This window comes from Oryctolagus cuniculus, chromosome 2, assembly GCF_964237555.1.
Source record: "Oryctolagus cuniculus chromosome 2, mOryCun1.1, whole genome shotgun sequence".
In the NCBI taxonomy this organism is placed as follows: Eukaryota; Metazoa; Chordata; class Mammalia; order Lagomorpha; family Leporidae; genus Oryctolagus; species Oryctolagus cuniculus.
In genome coordinates, this window is record NC_091433.1 from 35,672,942 (window position 1) to 35,689,454 (window position 16,513).

Consider the following 16,513-nt stretch of genomic DNA (forward strand, 5'->3'; position numbering starts at 1 on the left):
GTAAAAAATAATTTATAGAACAACTTTAAGAATTGTCATTTAAATTTGCATCTGCCAAAACGATGCCATACAGCTTGAGTTTAGAATAAATTTCCCAGGAAATAATCTTATGAATGAGTGATTTTTTTCTCTCCTTTAATATGTCACATGTTTGGACTTGCTAAATACTCAGTACTATATTGGTACTTACAGTAATACCAAATAATGCACCTAGTGACTAAAGATGTTTGAAAAATAATTGAAATTTTAAAAATTAGTGCTGTGATGAAGCAGGTAAAGCCAGTGCCTGCAGTGCCAGCATCCTGTATGGGCACCAGTTCAAGTCCCAATTGCTCTGCTTCTCTATCAGCTCTCTGCTATGGCCTGGGAAAGCAGCGGAGGATGGCCCAAGTCCTTGGGCCCCTGCACCCACATGGGAGACCTGGAGGAAGCTTCTGGCTTCTGGCTCCTGGCTTCGAATTGGCCCAGCTTTGGCCGTTGTGACCATTTGGGGAGTGAGCCAGCAGATTGAAGACCTCTCTCTCTCTCTGCCTCTGCCTCTATAACTCTGCCTTTCAAATAAATAACTAAATCTTTAAAAAAAAACAAAAAAAAAAACTATCCATGAATACACCCAGAAAATCAAAGGTAGTCGTAGTAATAGTAATATTTGACAGTTGCTGTTTGTCAAATTATTCTGATTCAGTAGTAAATTATATGTGCTAAGCCATTCAGTATCCAGCATCAAATTATAGGTATATAAATCATAGACTGGTTGCACAAAAGACCAAAATATTCAATTAGATGTTTCATTACAAGGCAATTTTAAATGTTACTTTATTCATTAAAATCTGAATGCATTTACAAGAGAATAATTTTACTGCATCTGCAGTACATAATACTATAACTCTGTTAAATAAAAAATAAGTATAAGGAAAGGGGAATAGAAAAGAATTAAATTATATTTTATGTAAAAATATATATATTTTTGAAAATCTTGTCACTTTTTCCCCACTTTATATGTTGCTTTTCTGATTAGAGTTGGGCACTTATATTTTACTTAAATATATAAGCTTATAACATCCTGATAATCTTTAGAATTTTTGTTTTTCATGGACCTATTTATATATTTTGAAAGGAAACCATTTGTATTTTTGCAAAGTATTTTTTTTCTTTTTCAGGTATGGATTTTCCAATATGCGCTACATTTCTTCACTGATTAGTGGTGTTGGTATTTTCATGATGGGAGCAGGATTATCTTGGTACCATGGAGTCATGGGATTGCTTCATCCTCAACCAATAGAATCTCTTTTATGGGTAATCCTTTCTTTTTATTTGCTGTTTTGAAGTAATGTGACATAGTAATTCAGTATAGCAGAATACCTTGGTCACGTTGGTGTTAAAGAACAAGAATAACATATACCTTTTTGACTGATACAGGGTTGTGTACCTGTAGTTGTGTTTTTTGAAACCTGATTGGAGGGGCTAGCACTGTGGCATAGTGGATAGAGCTGTCGCCTGCAGTGCCAGCATCCCATATGGGCGCCGGTTCAGGTCCTGGCTGCTCCACTTCCTATCCAGCTCTCTGCTATGGCCTGGGAAAGCAGTAGAAGATGGCCCAAGTGGCTCCAGGATCCTGGCTTTAGATCGGCACATCTCTGGCCATTGCAGCCAATTGGGGAGTGAACCAGCAGATGGAAGACCTCTCTTTCTCTCTCTCTCTCTCTTCCTCTCTGTAACTCTGCCTTTCAAAATAAATAAATATGTTTTAAAAAAACCTGATTGGATGTGATCTAAATCCATATGACTCAGGGCTGTTTACCAAGAGGATTTCTGTAGGTACAATTATTAAGCCTCATCTCATTGATTAAGATCTTGGGCATTTCCATTGATTTCTCCCAGTCTTTGTTGAAGAACATGCCTCTGTTCACTTTCTCTTACAAGACTCATCTTGTATCTGTAATTAAAATATCCCATCTTGTGTAATAATAGTAAGTGAGAACCTTCAGGTAGGAATGAGAGGATTGTTACCCTCTGTATTGCCCAACCTGGGGCTTCTACCCTTTTACTTCCTAGACAGTGTCCAAGGTTGGAATAGGAAACAAGAGATGAAACTTTACTGACGGTGATGTTTTGCATGATTCCTCTGGCCTTTGTTTTAGGCTTTTTCTTTTTGTAAAGATTTTATTTATTTATTTGACAGGTAGAGTTACAGACAGTGAGAGAAAGAGAGAGAGGTCTTCCTTCTATTGGTTCACTCCCCAAATGGCTGCAACAGCCAGAGCTGCGCTGATCTGAAGCCAGGAGCCAGTGCACCACGGTGCTGGCCCCAGGCTGTCTTTTTCTTGTTGGAGATTAACTTCCATGGTTGCTCTGAGTTTGGCTCCCTTGACAAGCACAAATTGGTTACAGAGCAGCCCCTGTCAGCTTCTGCAACTCATGGTGTTGTTCCAGACACTGCTGACATTGCCTTAAATTGGGCAAGAATGCCTTTTGTGCAGTTGATCTCTTGCAAAAGACTTGTGCTCCAGATTCCATGTCAGGGCCCTATATGTTAAAACAGACATCTCTAACATATTTTCTGTGAGACTACATGTTTTCTCCCAAACACAGTCTTGTATCCTGCTGACACAGCTAATACCACACTTGTCTGGAGATTTATTACTCATGTGTGCATCAGACACAGTTTTCTGTGATTTCCAGACTGCAGGGGACACACATCAAACCCTCTGAGCAATCTCAGCTGCTCGATAGCTTTCACCACTGAAGTCTTCACTTCTGACCTCCTTAGCTTCAGCTTTTCCTATGTGGTTCAGTAGATGTGGAGTTAGGATGTGGTCTAGAGGGTAGAGGTCCCAGGCTGGTGTGTTCTGTGCAAGGCCTAATAATGGTATACCACCTTATTTTGGAATATGGGGATACTTATAACCTATTTTGTTCTCTATTTTGGGTTGAAGCCAGAACAAGACAGAATCAATCTCATTTTAATATCCTATTAGATCATATAAATGTATGTAATAACAAAAGCGTTAAACTAGACTCATTTATATTTGTTATTGACTAGTTTCCTACAATTTTATTGACTAGTTTCTTACTGTAATACATTTCATGAAATTAAAATGGCCAAATATATTTTCTCGCTTCCAGGAAGGTTTAGCCACTTTCTAGATACCTCATTGTCCTAGCATTTATGTTTTTTCAAGGTTTGCTTGTTCCTTCCTTCCTCCCTGCCTCCCTCCCAGGGCTAAGCCAGGCTGAGGCCAGGAGCCTGGAACTTTCTCTGGGTCTCCCACACTGGTGGCAGGAGCCAAAAGCACTTGGGCTGTCTTCTGCTGCTTTCTCAGGCACAGAAGCAGGGAGCTGGATCAGAAGTGAAACAGCTACTACTCAAACTGGCGTTCTGATACAGGATGCTTAACCTGCTGCACCATAACTCCAGCCCTTCATCTAATTTGTATAACATTGTTTTAAAGGGGCAGAACATTCTCTGAAGTAGAGAATTTTCAGTTGTGTATAAGTTTTAAAACTCTAGAAAGTCTTGTGTCTTTTAATAACTCAGTGCGGTTTTGTAAGACCATGGCCCTTTGCTAATTGAATAATAGATTCAGTACGCCATAAACCAGCTTATGTTTATTAATTATTTTTGAATCCTTGGTTGATACCTGCTGTTTTCTTTCATTGAATGATAAATATGTCTTAAATCCTTTTGAGAAGGAGATGGAAAGATTAAAAAAAGAGTTACTGGGAAGTTTACCTACTATGTTAATTATGCTTTGTATTGAGTAAAAAGAGCCTGGAATTGAACTGGAGAGACTGCAGTCTAATTCTTACTCTGCTGTCATTCCTGTGTGCTAAGGGAAATTGCTTAACTTTGGAAGATATCAGTTTCATTTTCAGAATTATAAGAGTGTTAGACTAGGTTTCAGATTTTCACATCTCTACTTCAGAAAAGTGTGGGGCTGGGACTGGTGTCATGGCATAGCTGCTGCGCGCGACACCAGTGTCCCATCGGAGCACCAGTTCATGTCCCAGCTGCTCCACCCTGATTCAGCTCCTTCAATTTCACTAAAATTTTTGAACAATTTGTATGGCCAGGTTGATACCTGTATGTCTTAGACTGAAGCTTCTTTTGCCATCTTTATTTTTTTTTAAAGATTTATTTATTTTACTTGAAAGAGTTACACAGAGAGAGAAGGAGAGGCGCAGAGAGAGAGAGAGAGAGAGAGAGAGGTCTTCCATCTGCTGGCTCACTCCCCAATTGGCCGAAATGGCTGGAGCTACGCCAATCCAAAGCCAGGAGCCAGGAGCCTCTTCTGGGTCTCCCACACGGATACAGGGGCCCAAGCACTTGGGCCATCTTCTACTGCTTTCCCAGGCCATAGCAGAGAGCTGGATTGGAAGTGGAGCAGCCGGGATTCTAACAGGCCCATATGGGATGCTGGCACTGCAGGTGGCGGCTTTACCCACTATGCCACAGCGCCGGCCCTGCCATCTTTAATTAAAGAGTCTTGAGACAGCAAGAAAAGTAGTGCTACCAAAAGCAAATATTGGTTACTATTTATAACTACTTTTCTCTCTGAATCAAGATTTGGTTGGTACTGACCATCCAGACAAAATCCAGAAGTTCCAGTATGGTTGTGGATCTTACTGCATTTGGTATGCACATCCTAGATTTCAAATGTTATGTTCATATCATATTGTTCTATCAAGATCCTGATCATCTAGCTTGGATTGGAATTTATGTTTGTGTTTTAGATATTACAAACCTTATGCATGAATAGCTGTGATTCTTAAATAATTTATGTTTCATTTTAATATTTATTTTCTAGGCATATTGTATTTTAGCAGGATCATTGGTATCTGAAGGAGGTAAGTTTCTCCTTATGTTTTAGTCCGTTATTACAGTCTGCTAAGTTCTGTTGATTAAAGAAAACTATGAAAATAGGAATCCAAGCTTTGTCTAGTTTTAGGGAGTAAAGCCTTTATGTAAGTACTGTGACTGTTGTAATGGATGGAGGCAAGGGAAAGTAATTTTTGTTCTTGGGAATCATATCATCTCAGAACATTTGAAATACAGTATAAAAATATAACTTTTTAAAATCAGATTTTTTTAAACTTTTATTTAATAAATATAAATTTCCAAAGTACAGCTTTTGGATTACAGTGGCTTTTTAAAATCGGGGTTTTTTAAACTTTTATTTAATAAATATAAATTTCCAAAGTACAGCTTTTGGATTACAGTGGCTTTTTCCCCCCATAACTTCCCTCCCACCTGCAACCCTCCCCTCTCCCGTTCCCTCTCCCATTCCATTCACATCAAGATTCATTTTCTTTCTTTCTTTCTTTTTTTTTTTTTTTGATAGGCAGAGTGAACAGTGAGAGAGACAGAAAGATCAAGATTCATTTTTCAATTATCTTTATATACAGGAGATCAATTTAGCATATATTAAGTAAAGATTTCAACAGTTTGCACCCACATAGAAACACAAAGTGAAATATATTGTTTGAGTACTCGTTATAGCATTAATTCACATTGAACAACACATTAAGGACAGAGATCCTACATGAGGAGTAAGTGCACAGTGACTCCTGTTGTTGACTTAACAATTGACACTCTTGTTTATGGCCTCAGTAATCACCCTAGGCTCTTGTCATGAGTCGCCAAGGCTATTGAAGCCTCTTGAGTTTGCCGACTCCGATCCTATTTTGACAAGGTCATAGTCAAAGTGGAAGTTCTCTCCTCCCTTCAGAGAAAGGTACCTCCTTCTTTGATGGCCCTGTTCTTTCCACTGGGATCTCACTTGCAGAGATCTTTCATTTAGGTGTTTGTTTTTTGTTTTTTTTTGTTTTTTTTTTGTTTTTTTTGCCAGAGTGTCTTGGCTTTCCATGCCTAATATGGGCTCTTCAGCACATATTAGGGCTCTTCAGCTCATATTAGGGCTCTTCATGCCAGATCATGGGCTCTTCAGCCAGATCCGAATGCCTTAAGGGCTGATTCTGAGGCCAGAGTGCTTTTTAGGACATCTGCCATTCTATGAGTCTGCTGTGTATCCCGGTTCCCATGTTGGATCGTTTTCTCCCTTTTTTATTCTATCAGTTAGTATTTGCAGACACTAGTCTTGTTTATGTGATCCCTTTGACTCTTAGTCCTATCATTATGTAAAATCAGGTTTTAGTAGTGTCAACCAGAAGCCTGTCTCTGTGATGTAAATATCTCAGTTTCTGAAACATACAGCTGTAGTAATAGAAAAGTACTTCAAAAAGTTCATGTTTATTATCATTTATTTGAAAGAGTTACAGAGAGGTAGAGACAGAGACAGAGTTCTTCCATCTGCTGTTTCACTCCCCAAATGGCCACAATGGCTGGAGTTGAGCCTATCTGAAGCCAGGAGCCAGGAGCTTCCTTCGAGTCTCACATGTAGGTGTATGAGCACAAGCACTTGGGCCATCCTGTGCTGCTTTCCCAGGCACATTAGCAAGGAGCTGGATCAGAAGTGGAGCAGCTAGGAATCAAACTGGCGCCCATATGAGATCCTGGTGCTGCAGGCTTGGGCTTTAACCTGCTGTACCACAGCGCTGGCCCCCCTTCACTTGTTTTTAACAGTGTTTTCATTGACAAATCATAATTGTAAATGTTTATGGGGCCCTTCATCTTTGATAGTGTGTAAAGTCATAATAACACCTGTTTCAGGATTTTGGAAGGATCAAAAATGTTTGTGCTTGGGGTGGTACTGTCAAATAGTAGCTGCTTAATAAATTAAGGCTGTTGCTATAGTAATTATATTTATTATGGTTTAGAACTATATGATTCATTTTATTATGATGACTAATTGAGGTCTTGATAATACCTAGTTAATATAGAGCTTTTCCTTACTTTTAGTCTGGCATTAAAGTATTGTGCTTATTTATTTATCTTTTGAGATGCCATCTTTAAAATGTGGAGGCATGAAGTTTCTTCCTTGCTGATATGAATGTTTTTCTTTCAGCAACACTTCTTGTTGCTGTAAATGAACTTCGTAGAAGTGCTCGGGCCAAAGGAATGTCATTTTACAAGTATGGTATGTATTTTAGAAACTAGATGTTTATTTTACCTCCTTTATTTGCTTACAATTATCTAGTACTATTGCTTTGTTCCTAATAGTTGGGCATAAAATATATCCCTGTCTCTTCCCTATGTGGCTCTTATTGTATACATAAGGTCTTTCATACAGAGCAGTGTCGGGGTGGGCTTTGAGTTTAGCGGTTAAGACACAGATTAAGATGACCACACAATTACAACTGGAGGCTCCTGCCTCCAGTTTCCTGCTAACGCAGATCCCAGGAGGCAGCAGTTTTGGCGTAGGTAATTGGGTTCTTGGCACCCATGTGGGATACTTGGATTGAGCTCCTGGCTCCTAGCCATTGTGGGGATTTAGAGAGTGAGCCAGTAGGTGGAGACTGTCCTTTGTCTTTCTCTCTGTCTCTCTGCCACTCAAATAGATAGGTAATAATAATAAAAAGAGGGGTGCATGTCTGGCGTAGCAGTTAGGACACCACTTGAGATGCCCGCATCCCGGATTGGAGTACCTGGGTTTGAGTCTTGGCTTCAGTCTTAGTTCCAGCTTTCTGCTAATCTGCCTCCTGGGAAGCAACAGGTGATGGCTTAACTAGTTGGGTCTTTGTCACCCATATGGGAGATATAGGATTGCGTTCCTCGCTCCTGGATTTGTCCAATTGTGGGCATTTCAGGAATGAACAAGTGGATAGGAGTTCTCTTTGTCTTTCTGCCTTTCAAATAAAAAAAAAATGAGAGAGAACTGTAGTATAATTTGAACATAGATACTTTAAATTTGACCTAAATGAACTATCATATTTCAAAAATGCTTATATAACTTGAGAAAGTAATTGACTTTATGTATTATATATTACTGACATTTAAGACAAGAATTTATGTTTATGTTGAACAGCATTTTAAAAATCATGGTCTCTCATACAGTTTTTGTTAATTTATAGGTTGATTTTAAATGAAAACTTACTAAAATGTCACCTGATATTATCAAGTTAAGATTTCAGAAATTTTCTTTTCTGTCTCTCTCTTAATGATTAAGTAATGGAAAGTCGTGATCCTAGTACAAATGTTATATTATTGGAGGATACTGCAGCGGTCTTAGGTGTGACAATAGCAGCCACTTGCATGGGCCTTACTTCAATAACAGGTAAATATTTCTTAAATTGCAGGTGATTTGTTTGTACTACCTAAATACTTGATTTTAAACTGATTACAGACCTTCTAGTCAATGGTGCTTTTACAAGTGGGTCATTTTTTAACAGTTATTATAGATAAGTTAGTTTACTTTTTCGTGTTATATTTTGACTAAATATTAGTAAAGCTAGCATATAAATTCAGATTTTTGGTGAAATTTATGTTTTGTCAGTTATTAAAAGAGCTTAGCATAATCTTAGCATTTCATCTTTGGAATAAAAAGGCATATTTGTAAAATTCATTATTAATGTTTATAATAATAATGTAATAATGTTTTTATAAATATTGCGTATGTATTCATAGATAATAAATCAGCCTTTTTCACTGGTTCTGGGAGAGAATTAAGCCCTACCAACCTAAAGCGGATGTTAGAAGGATCACTTACAGGGCTTGGGGAAACGCAGAACGCAGAGCCCCATCTCTAGAATTCAGAAGGTCCAGGATGAGTCCTGAGAATTTGAATTCTACTAAGTTTTCCAGTGATGCTGGTGCTGAACCACTTTGAGAACCTCCTTAAGGCACCCCTAGCATGCAGTGAATTAGCTCCTGTCCTTTGTCTCGAGGATGGTACTAGCTACATGTCATTCTTAGTTGAATGAGAAACAAATCACTGATATCATTTTCTGTAGGGCTTAATTCTCTTGCAGAATTTTAGTAAGAATAAGACAAAAATGGTTTGTTTCTTTAAGCGTTTTATTTTGCAGTTATTTTGTCAGTCTGGGGTAAGAAAAGTACTACTGATATGTCTATAAGAAATGGACTCTATATTAGTAATATGTACATGATGTCTCTTATTTTCAAAAGCTCTGAATCATCACCCATGTAATGACCAGATGCAAGAAACAGGTCTTAAGGAACTAAGTCGTATAATTTTCCTGTGTATTATGAAGCTAGTGGTAGTAGCATCCCCCTTTTGTAGTATGGTAAAGCTAAAAGAGGTAACTAAAGGAATTAGGAAGGATTTTAAGTTCCTTTATTTACTAGCTGTAATTCATTGTTCTCAAAATTGCATTAAACTAATAGACTGTTAATTTAATTTTTAATGTGCTTTATTCAGGCAATCCACTCTATGACAGCCTAGGCTCTCTGGGTGTGGGCACCTTATTAGGCGTGGTCTCAGCATTCCTCATCTACACTAACACAGAAGCCCTCTTAGGGCGATCCATCCAGCCAGAACAAGTACAACGGCTTACTGAACTCCTGGAGAACGACCCTTCAGTAAGGTCAGCCTTATTTCAATGATGCTTTTAAGGCTTACAAAAACATATTAAAAAAAAGAAATGCTTGGTTTGTAAATGCTTTCAGAGGAAGTTTTGGATTCCTAGCCTTTAGAAGTTTGCAAATCAGTTAACTCCTTCATGTGGAACCCCTATGCTTGTATTTTCCTTATATTTTTATTGCAATTTCAAGTGCATTGAATTTTACAAGATTTTTATTTGCGAAGAATGATCATCAAATTAAATATAAATTATACTTCTTTTGAAAATTGACCATTTCAGCTTATTTAAAAAATTTTTCCTTATAATTTTTTATTTTAAATTGTGTATGGCTGAAAAATTGAAGACTTAGAAAGAAGTCAGCAGAAGAACTATAGAGTTCTGATAGAGCTTTCCAGTATAATTGAGCAGCAGTGTGGTTTCATAATGACATGGAAGAACAAACCTTTAGATTCCTCATTTTCTGGTAGTTACGTACTCATATATATTTTCCAGACTTTAATAAGGTGTTTGTTTTAGTTTATTTCCTGTTGCTATAACAGAATCCTTGAGACTGAAAACTTTATAAAGAGGAGAGGTTTGACCGGTGCCGCGGCTCACTAGGCTAATCCTCCACCTGCAGTGCCGGCACTCCAGGTTCTAGTCCCAGTTGGGGCGCCAGTTCTGTCCCGGTTGCTCCTCTTCCAGTCCAGCTCTCTGCTGTGGCCCGGGAGTGCAGTGGAGGATGGCCCAAGTGCTTGGGCCCTGCACCCCATGGGAGACCAGGAGAAGCACCTGGCTCCTGGCTTCAGATCAGCGCGGTGCGCCGGCTGCAGTGGCCATTGTGGGGTGAACCAATGGAAAAGGAAGACCTTTCTCTCTGTCTCTCTCTCTCACTGTCCACTCTGCCTGTCCAAAAAAAAAACAAAAAACAAAAAACAAAATAGGTTTGTTTAGCTCATGGCTCTGGAGACGAGAAGTTCAGGACAAGGAGGCTATATTTCACAACTCATGGAAAGCAAAAGGGCAACGTGTGGAAAAGATAAAACATGAGAAATAACCATGCTTCATCACATCTTCATCTTGTTAAGTCCCTGAAGAGTGAGAATTCTCATGGAGATTATGCCCCTTCAACTGAAACATCCTACTAGCCCTACCTCCCAGCACTGCTACACTAAGAATTAAACCTCCATAGAGTTTTGGAGGCAATAAGGCATATTCAAACCATAGCAGTATTTTTCTTGTATTTTATAATTAAAGTCATTAAGTTAAATCTTTTCAAAATGACCTGAATATCTAAATTGTAAAACATATTAGTTTCAGCTGGTACTTGGTACTGTGGCATAGCAAGTTAAAGCTTCTGCCTGTGACACCGGCATCCCATATGGGTGTTGGTTCATGTCCTGGCTGCTCCACTTCCCATCCAGCTTCCTGCTGAAGTACCTAGGAAAGCAGCAGAAGATGGCCTCATGTTGGGGACCCAGATGGAATTCCTGGCTCCTGGCTTTGGCCTAGCCCAGCCCCCAGTGGCCATTTGGGGAGTGAACCAGTGTATGAAAGATCTTAGTATCTCTTCCTCTCTCTCTGTAACTTTGCCTTTCAAATAAATAAATAACTTTTTTAAATTAGTGATTACTGAATTTGTATTCTATGCCCTTTATGTTTAATCTGGAAAATTAATCACCTTGTTGAATCAAAATTAGAAGTTGAACATTCCTAAAATCAATATTAGACTTAGTAACTTAATGTGAAATAATCCACATTAATATCCTTTCCTTGTAATATCAGTTTGTGGTTTTGGTATAAAGATAATATTGGTCTCATAAAATGTCTGGTTTTGGTATAAAGGTAATGTTGGCCTCATAAAGTGGTTTTGGTATAAAGGTAACATTGGGGGCCGGCGCCGCGGCTCACTAGGCTAATCCTCCGCCTTGCGGCGCCGGCACACCAGGTTCTAGTCCCGGTCGGGGCGCTGGATTCTGTCCCGGTTGCCCCTCTTCCAGGCCAGCTGTTTGCTGTGGCCTGGGAGTGCAATGGAGGATGGCCCAAGTGCTTGGGCCCTGCACCCCATGGGAGACCAGGATTAGTACCTGGCTCCTGCCATTGGATCAGCACGGTGCGCCGGCTGCAGCACGCCGGCTGCGGCGGCCATTGGAGGGTGAACCAAGGGCAAAGAAAGACCTTTCTTTCTGTCTGTCTCTCTCACTGCCCACTCTGCCTGTCAAATAAATAAATAAATAAATAAAGGTAATATTGGTCTCATAAAATAAGTTGGGAGATATTCTCTCCCTTTCTGTTTTTTAGAAGAGTTTGTAAAGAATTACTATACATTTCTCCTTTAAATGTTTGGTACATTACAGCAGTGAAGCCATCTGAACATGGGCTTTTCTATGTGGGTAGTTTTTTTATTACTCATTCCATTTTTCCTTTTTATGGATCTGTTATGAATCTGTTCAAGATTGTCTACTTAAATCAGTGTTAGTAGTTTTCTTTCTAAAAACTTGTCCAGTATTTCTAAATTATCTTTTTTTTTTTTTTTTTTTTTTTTTTTTTTGGTATACAACTGTCTGTAGTATACCTTTGTAGTTCTTTGGGTTGGTAGTGGTGATGTCTCGTTTTTCATTTTTGATTTTATGAATTTGACAAGGTCTTTTCTTTTTCTCATGGTCTGTTTTGTTAGAGATTTGTCAATTTTGTTGATCATTTCAAAGAACCTTATTTTGGTTTAGTTTATTTTTTCTGTTTTCTTTCACATTGATTTCTGTTGTAATCTATAATTTTCTTCCTTCTACTTGTTTTAAGTTTAGTTTGTTGTTTTTCCAAATTCTTAAGATAATTGTTTAGATTTTAATTGGATATTTTTAATTTCTTTTTTAAAAATAGATGTGTCTATTTTAAGGCAGAGTGACAAAGTGACAAAGAGACAAAGAGAAAGGTCTTCCATCCCACTGATTTTCTCCACAAATGCTTACATTAGCCAGATCTAGGACAGGCTGAAGGTAGGATCCAGGAACTCCATCTGGATCTCCACTGTGGGTATCAGGGACCCAAGTACTTGGGCCATCATCCACTGCTTCTCAGGCACATTAGCAGGGAGCTGGATTGGAATGGGAGTAGCTGGGACTCAAACTGACACTGCAGTTTGGGAGGCAGGTACCTCAACTCTGGCTTAACTGTGCCTCAAGCCCACCCATGATGTTCTTTTTTAAATGCAGATATTTAAAGATATAAGTTTTCCTTTAAGCACTGCTTTCTCTGCATCCCATAAATTTTGGCATGTGGCATCTTTATGATCATCTCAAAGCATTTTGTAATTTCCTTTAAAATTTTGTTTATATTTTAGTTGACACATAATAATTGTCCATATTTATGGAATACAGTATGATTTTTGATATATGTATACAGTATATCATGATCACATCAAAGCAATTGGCATATTCATCACCTCATAGTTAGCATTTGTTTGTGTTGGGAACATTCAAATTCTCTACTAGCTATTTTCAAATATTCAGTTATCATCACCCTTTCTATGCTAAACAACATGAGAAGTTATTCTTCCTATCCAGTTACACACCATACCTGTTAAGCATGCTTCTACCATCCCTGTCATCTTCCACGGTTCCCAGCTTCTGGTAACTACACTGTACATTTTTGAGCTTCCACATGTAAGTGAGGGCATTCAAGATTTATCTTTCCGTGTTTCATTTATTTAACTTAACATAGTATCCTTTAAGCTTATCCTGTTTTTCTACCATGACAAGATTTCAGTTTTTATGGCTGATTAATATTCTATTATGTATAAATGTCACATTTTATTCATCTATTCCTCCATTGATGAATTTCTATGTTGGTTTTATAACTTGGTTATTGTAAATGGCGCTGCAGTAAACATGGGAGTGTAGGTATCTTCCACATACTGAGTTGCAATTTGATTTTTTTAAAAGATTTATTTTATTTATTTGAAAGAGTTACAAAGAGAGGTAGAGAGTCTCCCCAAATGACTGCAACAACCAGAGCTGAGCCAATCCGAAGGTAGGAACCAGGAGCTTCTTCTGGGTTTCCCATATGTGTACAGGGGCCCAAGGATTTGAACTATCTTCTGCTGCTTTCCCAGAAGCATTAGTGGAGAGCTGGATCAGAAGTGGCGCAGCTGGGACTCAAACCTGTATCCATATGGGATGCCGGTGCTGCAGGCTGGGGTTTTAACCCACTGTGCCACAGCACTGGCCCCTTGATTTTTTTTATTTATTTATTTTTTTTTTGGAATGTTTAGGAGCATGTTAATTTCTATGTGAGTTTCCCAGATTTCTTTATATTATTGATTTCTCATTTTATCCCATTGTGGTCAGAGGATATACTTTGTCTTATTTCTGCTATTTTAAATTTAGTGAGATTTGTTTTGTAGCCTAGAATATGGTCTGTCTTGGATAATATTCTTTGTGCACTTGACAAGAGTAAATATTCTGTCGTGTGGAGTGTTCTATAGATGTTTGGGAGATTTATTTGACTTACAGTGTCCAAGATTTTAAATTTCCTGTTGATCTTCTCAACCAATTGTTGTACCCATTATTCAAAGTAGGATATTGACGTCTTCAGCTAACTTTTGTTGAATTGTCTGGTTTTCTTTTCATTTCTATCAATGTTTTCACTTTATGTATTTTAGTATCCTGTTGTTTGATACATGTGTGTTTATAGTTTTGCATATATTATTTATAATTAAAATCTGAAAAAAAGCTATAAACTCAAAGATTGTGACAAATTTGAAATTTTCTAGAAAGTGAAGATCTGTAGATTAAGTTTTTAGAAAAATTAAGCTTTAGTAACCCAGAAGGCTCACATAGTTTTAAAAATATCATGTTAGCTACATATTCCTATTTGACAAATTAGTCTCAAATATAGTGGTTTAAATGTTAATCTTACAGTTTCTGTGAATCAGGAATCCACACACAGCTTATGTGAGTCCTCTGTTTTTTAAAAGATTGATCTATCTATCTATCTAATCTATCTGAAAGGCAGAGAGAGAGAGAGAGAGAGAGAGAGAGAGAGAAGTCTTCATCCCTGGTTCACTCCTCAAATGGCTCTATCAGCTCCAGGCCAAAGCCAGGAGCCAGGAATCTCCAGCCTGGTTTCCCACAAAGGTAGTAGGGACCCAAGTTCTTGAATCTTCTTCTGCTGCCTTCTCAGGAGCATTGTCAGGGAGCTGGATTGGAAAGCAGAGCAGCTAGGACTCAAACTGGCACTCTGATATGGGATGCCAGCATACAAGTGGCAGCTTAACCCAGTGTGCCTGAGTGCTGGCTTCAGCCCTCTGTTTCTCGTGGACTGTAATCGAGGTGTTGTCTGGGACCAGAGGCCTCTTCTCTGGAAGGAGGTGCTTCTAAGTTTATTTACCTCGTTGTTGACAGGTTCCAGTTTCTTGCCTCCTGTACCTGTCAAGCATGGAAGCTAGCTTTATCAAAGCATTCAAGCCGACGAGGCAGGAGGGATTGAGTGTGAACAAGACAGAAGCCACCGATTAGTCACCTGATGTGGGCAATGACTTCTCATCATGGTGCCATATTCTCGTGGTTAGAAGTGAGTCACTAGTCTAGCCCCCATGTCAGGAGAGGGCATCACACAGGCCACATCAGGGATTTATTACTGGGAGCCAACTCAGAAGCTGCGTGTCTCAGAGCATTTTTTGTCTGCAGTTAGTCATGTCTAAGGATATATGAAAGAAATGTATCAGAATATATTCACTAGCTGCTGCCTAAATATTAGCCAAATGATGACGTGTTAAGATTTTGTGAGGATTGAGATACATGTGGTTTTAACTTTAGCATATAAAACTATGAATATTAAATCACTAATTCCTATTCTACCATAGATAGTTGATTAAGATAGCTTCTTATGTGGGTAAAGGATTTTGGATTCAGATTAGTCAGATATTAGGATTGAATGTATTAAGAATAATACTTGGGGAGCCAGCACTGTGGCATAGCAGGTAAAGCCTCTGCCTATAGTGCTTTCATCCCATATGGGAGCCAATTTGAGTCCTGGCTGCTCCACTTCTTTTCTGCTTTCCTTTTCCTTTTCCTTTCCCTTTCCCTTCCCCTTCCCCTTCCCTCTCCTCTCCTCTCCTTTCGTTCCTTCTTTCCTTCCTTCCGTATGTATGTATGTATGTATGTATGTATTTGAAAGGCAAAGTTGCAGAGAGGCAGAGAGAGAGAGAGGTCTTCCATCTGCTGATTCATTCCCAAATGGCCTCAACAGCCAGAGCTGAGCCAAGCCAGGAGCTTCTTCCAGGTCTCCCATGTGGGTGCAAGGACCCAAGGACTTGGGCCATCCTCTACTGCCTTCCCAGGCTATAGCAGAGAGATGGATCAGAAGTGTAGCAGCCAGTACTTAAACCGGCACCCATATGGGATGCTGGCACTGCAGGTGGTGGCTTTACCTGCTATGCCACAGTGCTGGCCCCTGCTCCACTTCTGATCTAGCTCTCTGCTATGGCCTGGGAAAGCAGAGAAGATGGCCCAAGTCCTTGGGCCTCCACACCCACATGGGAGACCTGGAAGAAGCTCCTGGCTCCTGGTTTTGGATTGCTGCAATTCCTGCCATTACAGCCAGCTGGAGAGTGAACCAGCTGATGGATGACCTCTCTCTATGCCTCTGCCTCTGCCTCTCTGTAACTCTGCCTTTCAAACAAATAAATAAATCAATTTAAAAAAAAAAAGGCAGGCTAGAGCTGTGGGATCGTGGGTAAAGCCACCTCCTGCAGTCCCGGCATCGTATATGGGGGGGATTTCGAGTTCCAGCTGCTCCACTTCCAATCCAGCTCTCTGCTATGGCTTGAGAAAGCAGTAGAAGGTGGCCCAAGTCCTTGGGCCCTTGCATCCACGTGGGGAGCCAGAAGAGGCTCCTGGCTCCTGGCTTTGATCGGCGGAGCTCTGGCCATTACGCCTAACTGGGGATTGAACCAGTGGATGGAAGACCTACCTCTCTCTGTCTACCTCTCCTCTCTCTTTGTAACTGCCTTTCAAATAAATAAACAAATCTTAAAAAAAAAAAAAAAAAAAAAAAGAATACTTGAGAGCTGGCGTTGTGGCATGGAGGATTA

The 16,513-nt window shown here is 39.3% G+C and overlaps 1 protein-coding gene across 1 annotated transcript in view; it reads left to right on the plus strand.

Annotated features, from left to right (window-relative positions):
* The window catches only part of SLC30A9 (solute carrier family 30 member 9), a 75,808-nt gene that overhangs the window by 48,114 nt on the left and 11,181 nt on the right, over positions 1-16,513 (plus strand). Inside the window, exons 11-15 of the mRNA XM_002709279.5 lie at positions 1,161-1,296; positions 4,809-4,848; positions 6,966-7,037; positions 8,067-8,174; positions 9,279-9,444. Of these exons, the coding sequence (XP_002709325.3) occupies positions 1,161-1,296; positions 4,809-4,848; positions 6,966-7,037; positions 8,067-8,174; positions 9,279-9,444 (522 nt within the window). The remainder of the gene's footprint in view (positions 1-1,160; positions 1,297-4,808; positions 4,849-6,965; positions 7,038-8,066; positions 8,175-9,278; positions 9,445-16,513) is intronic.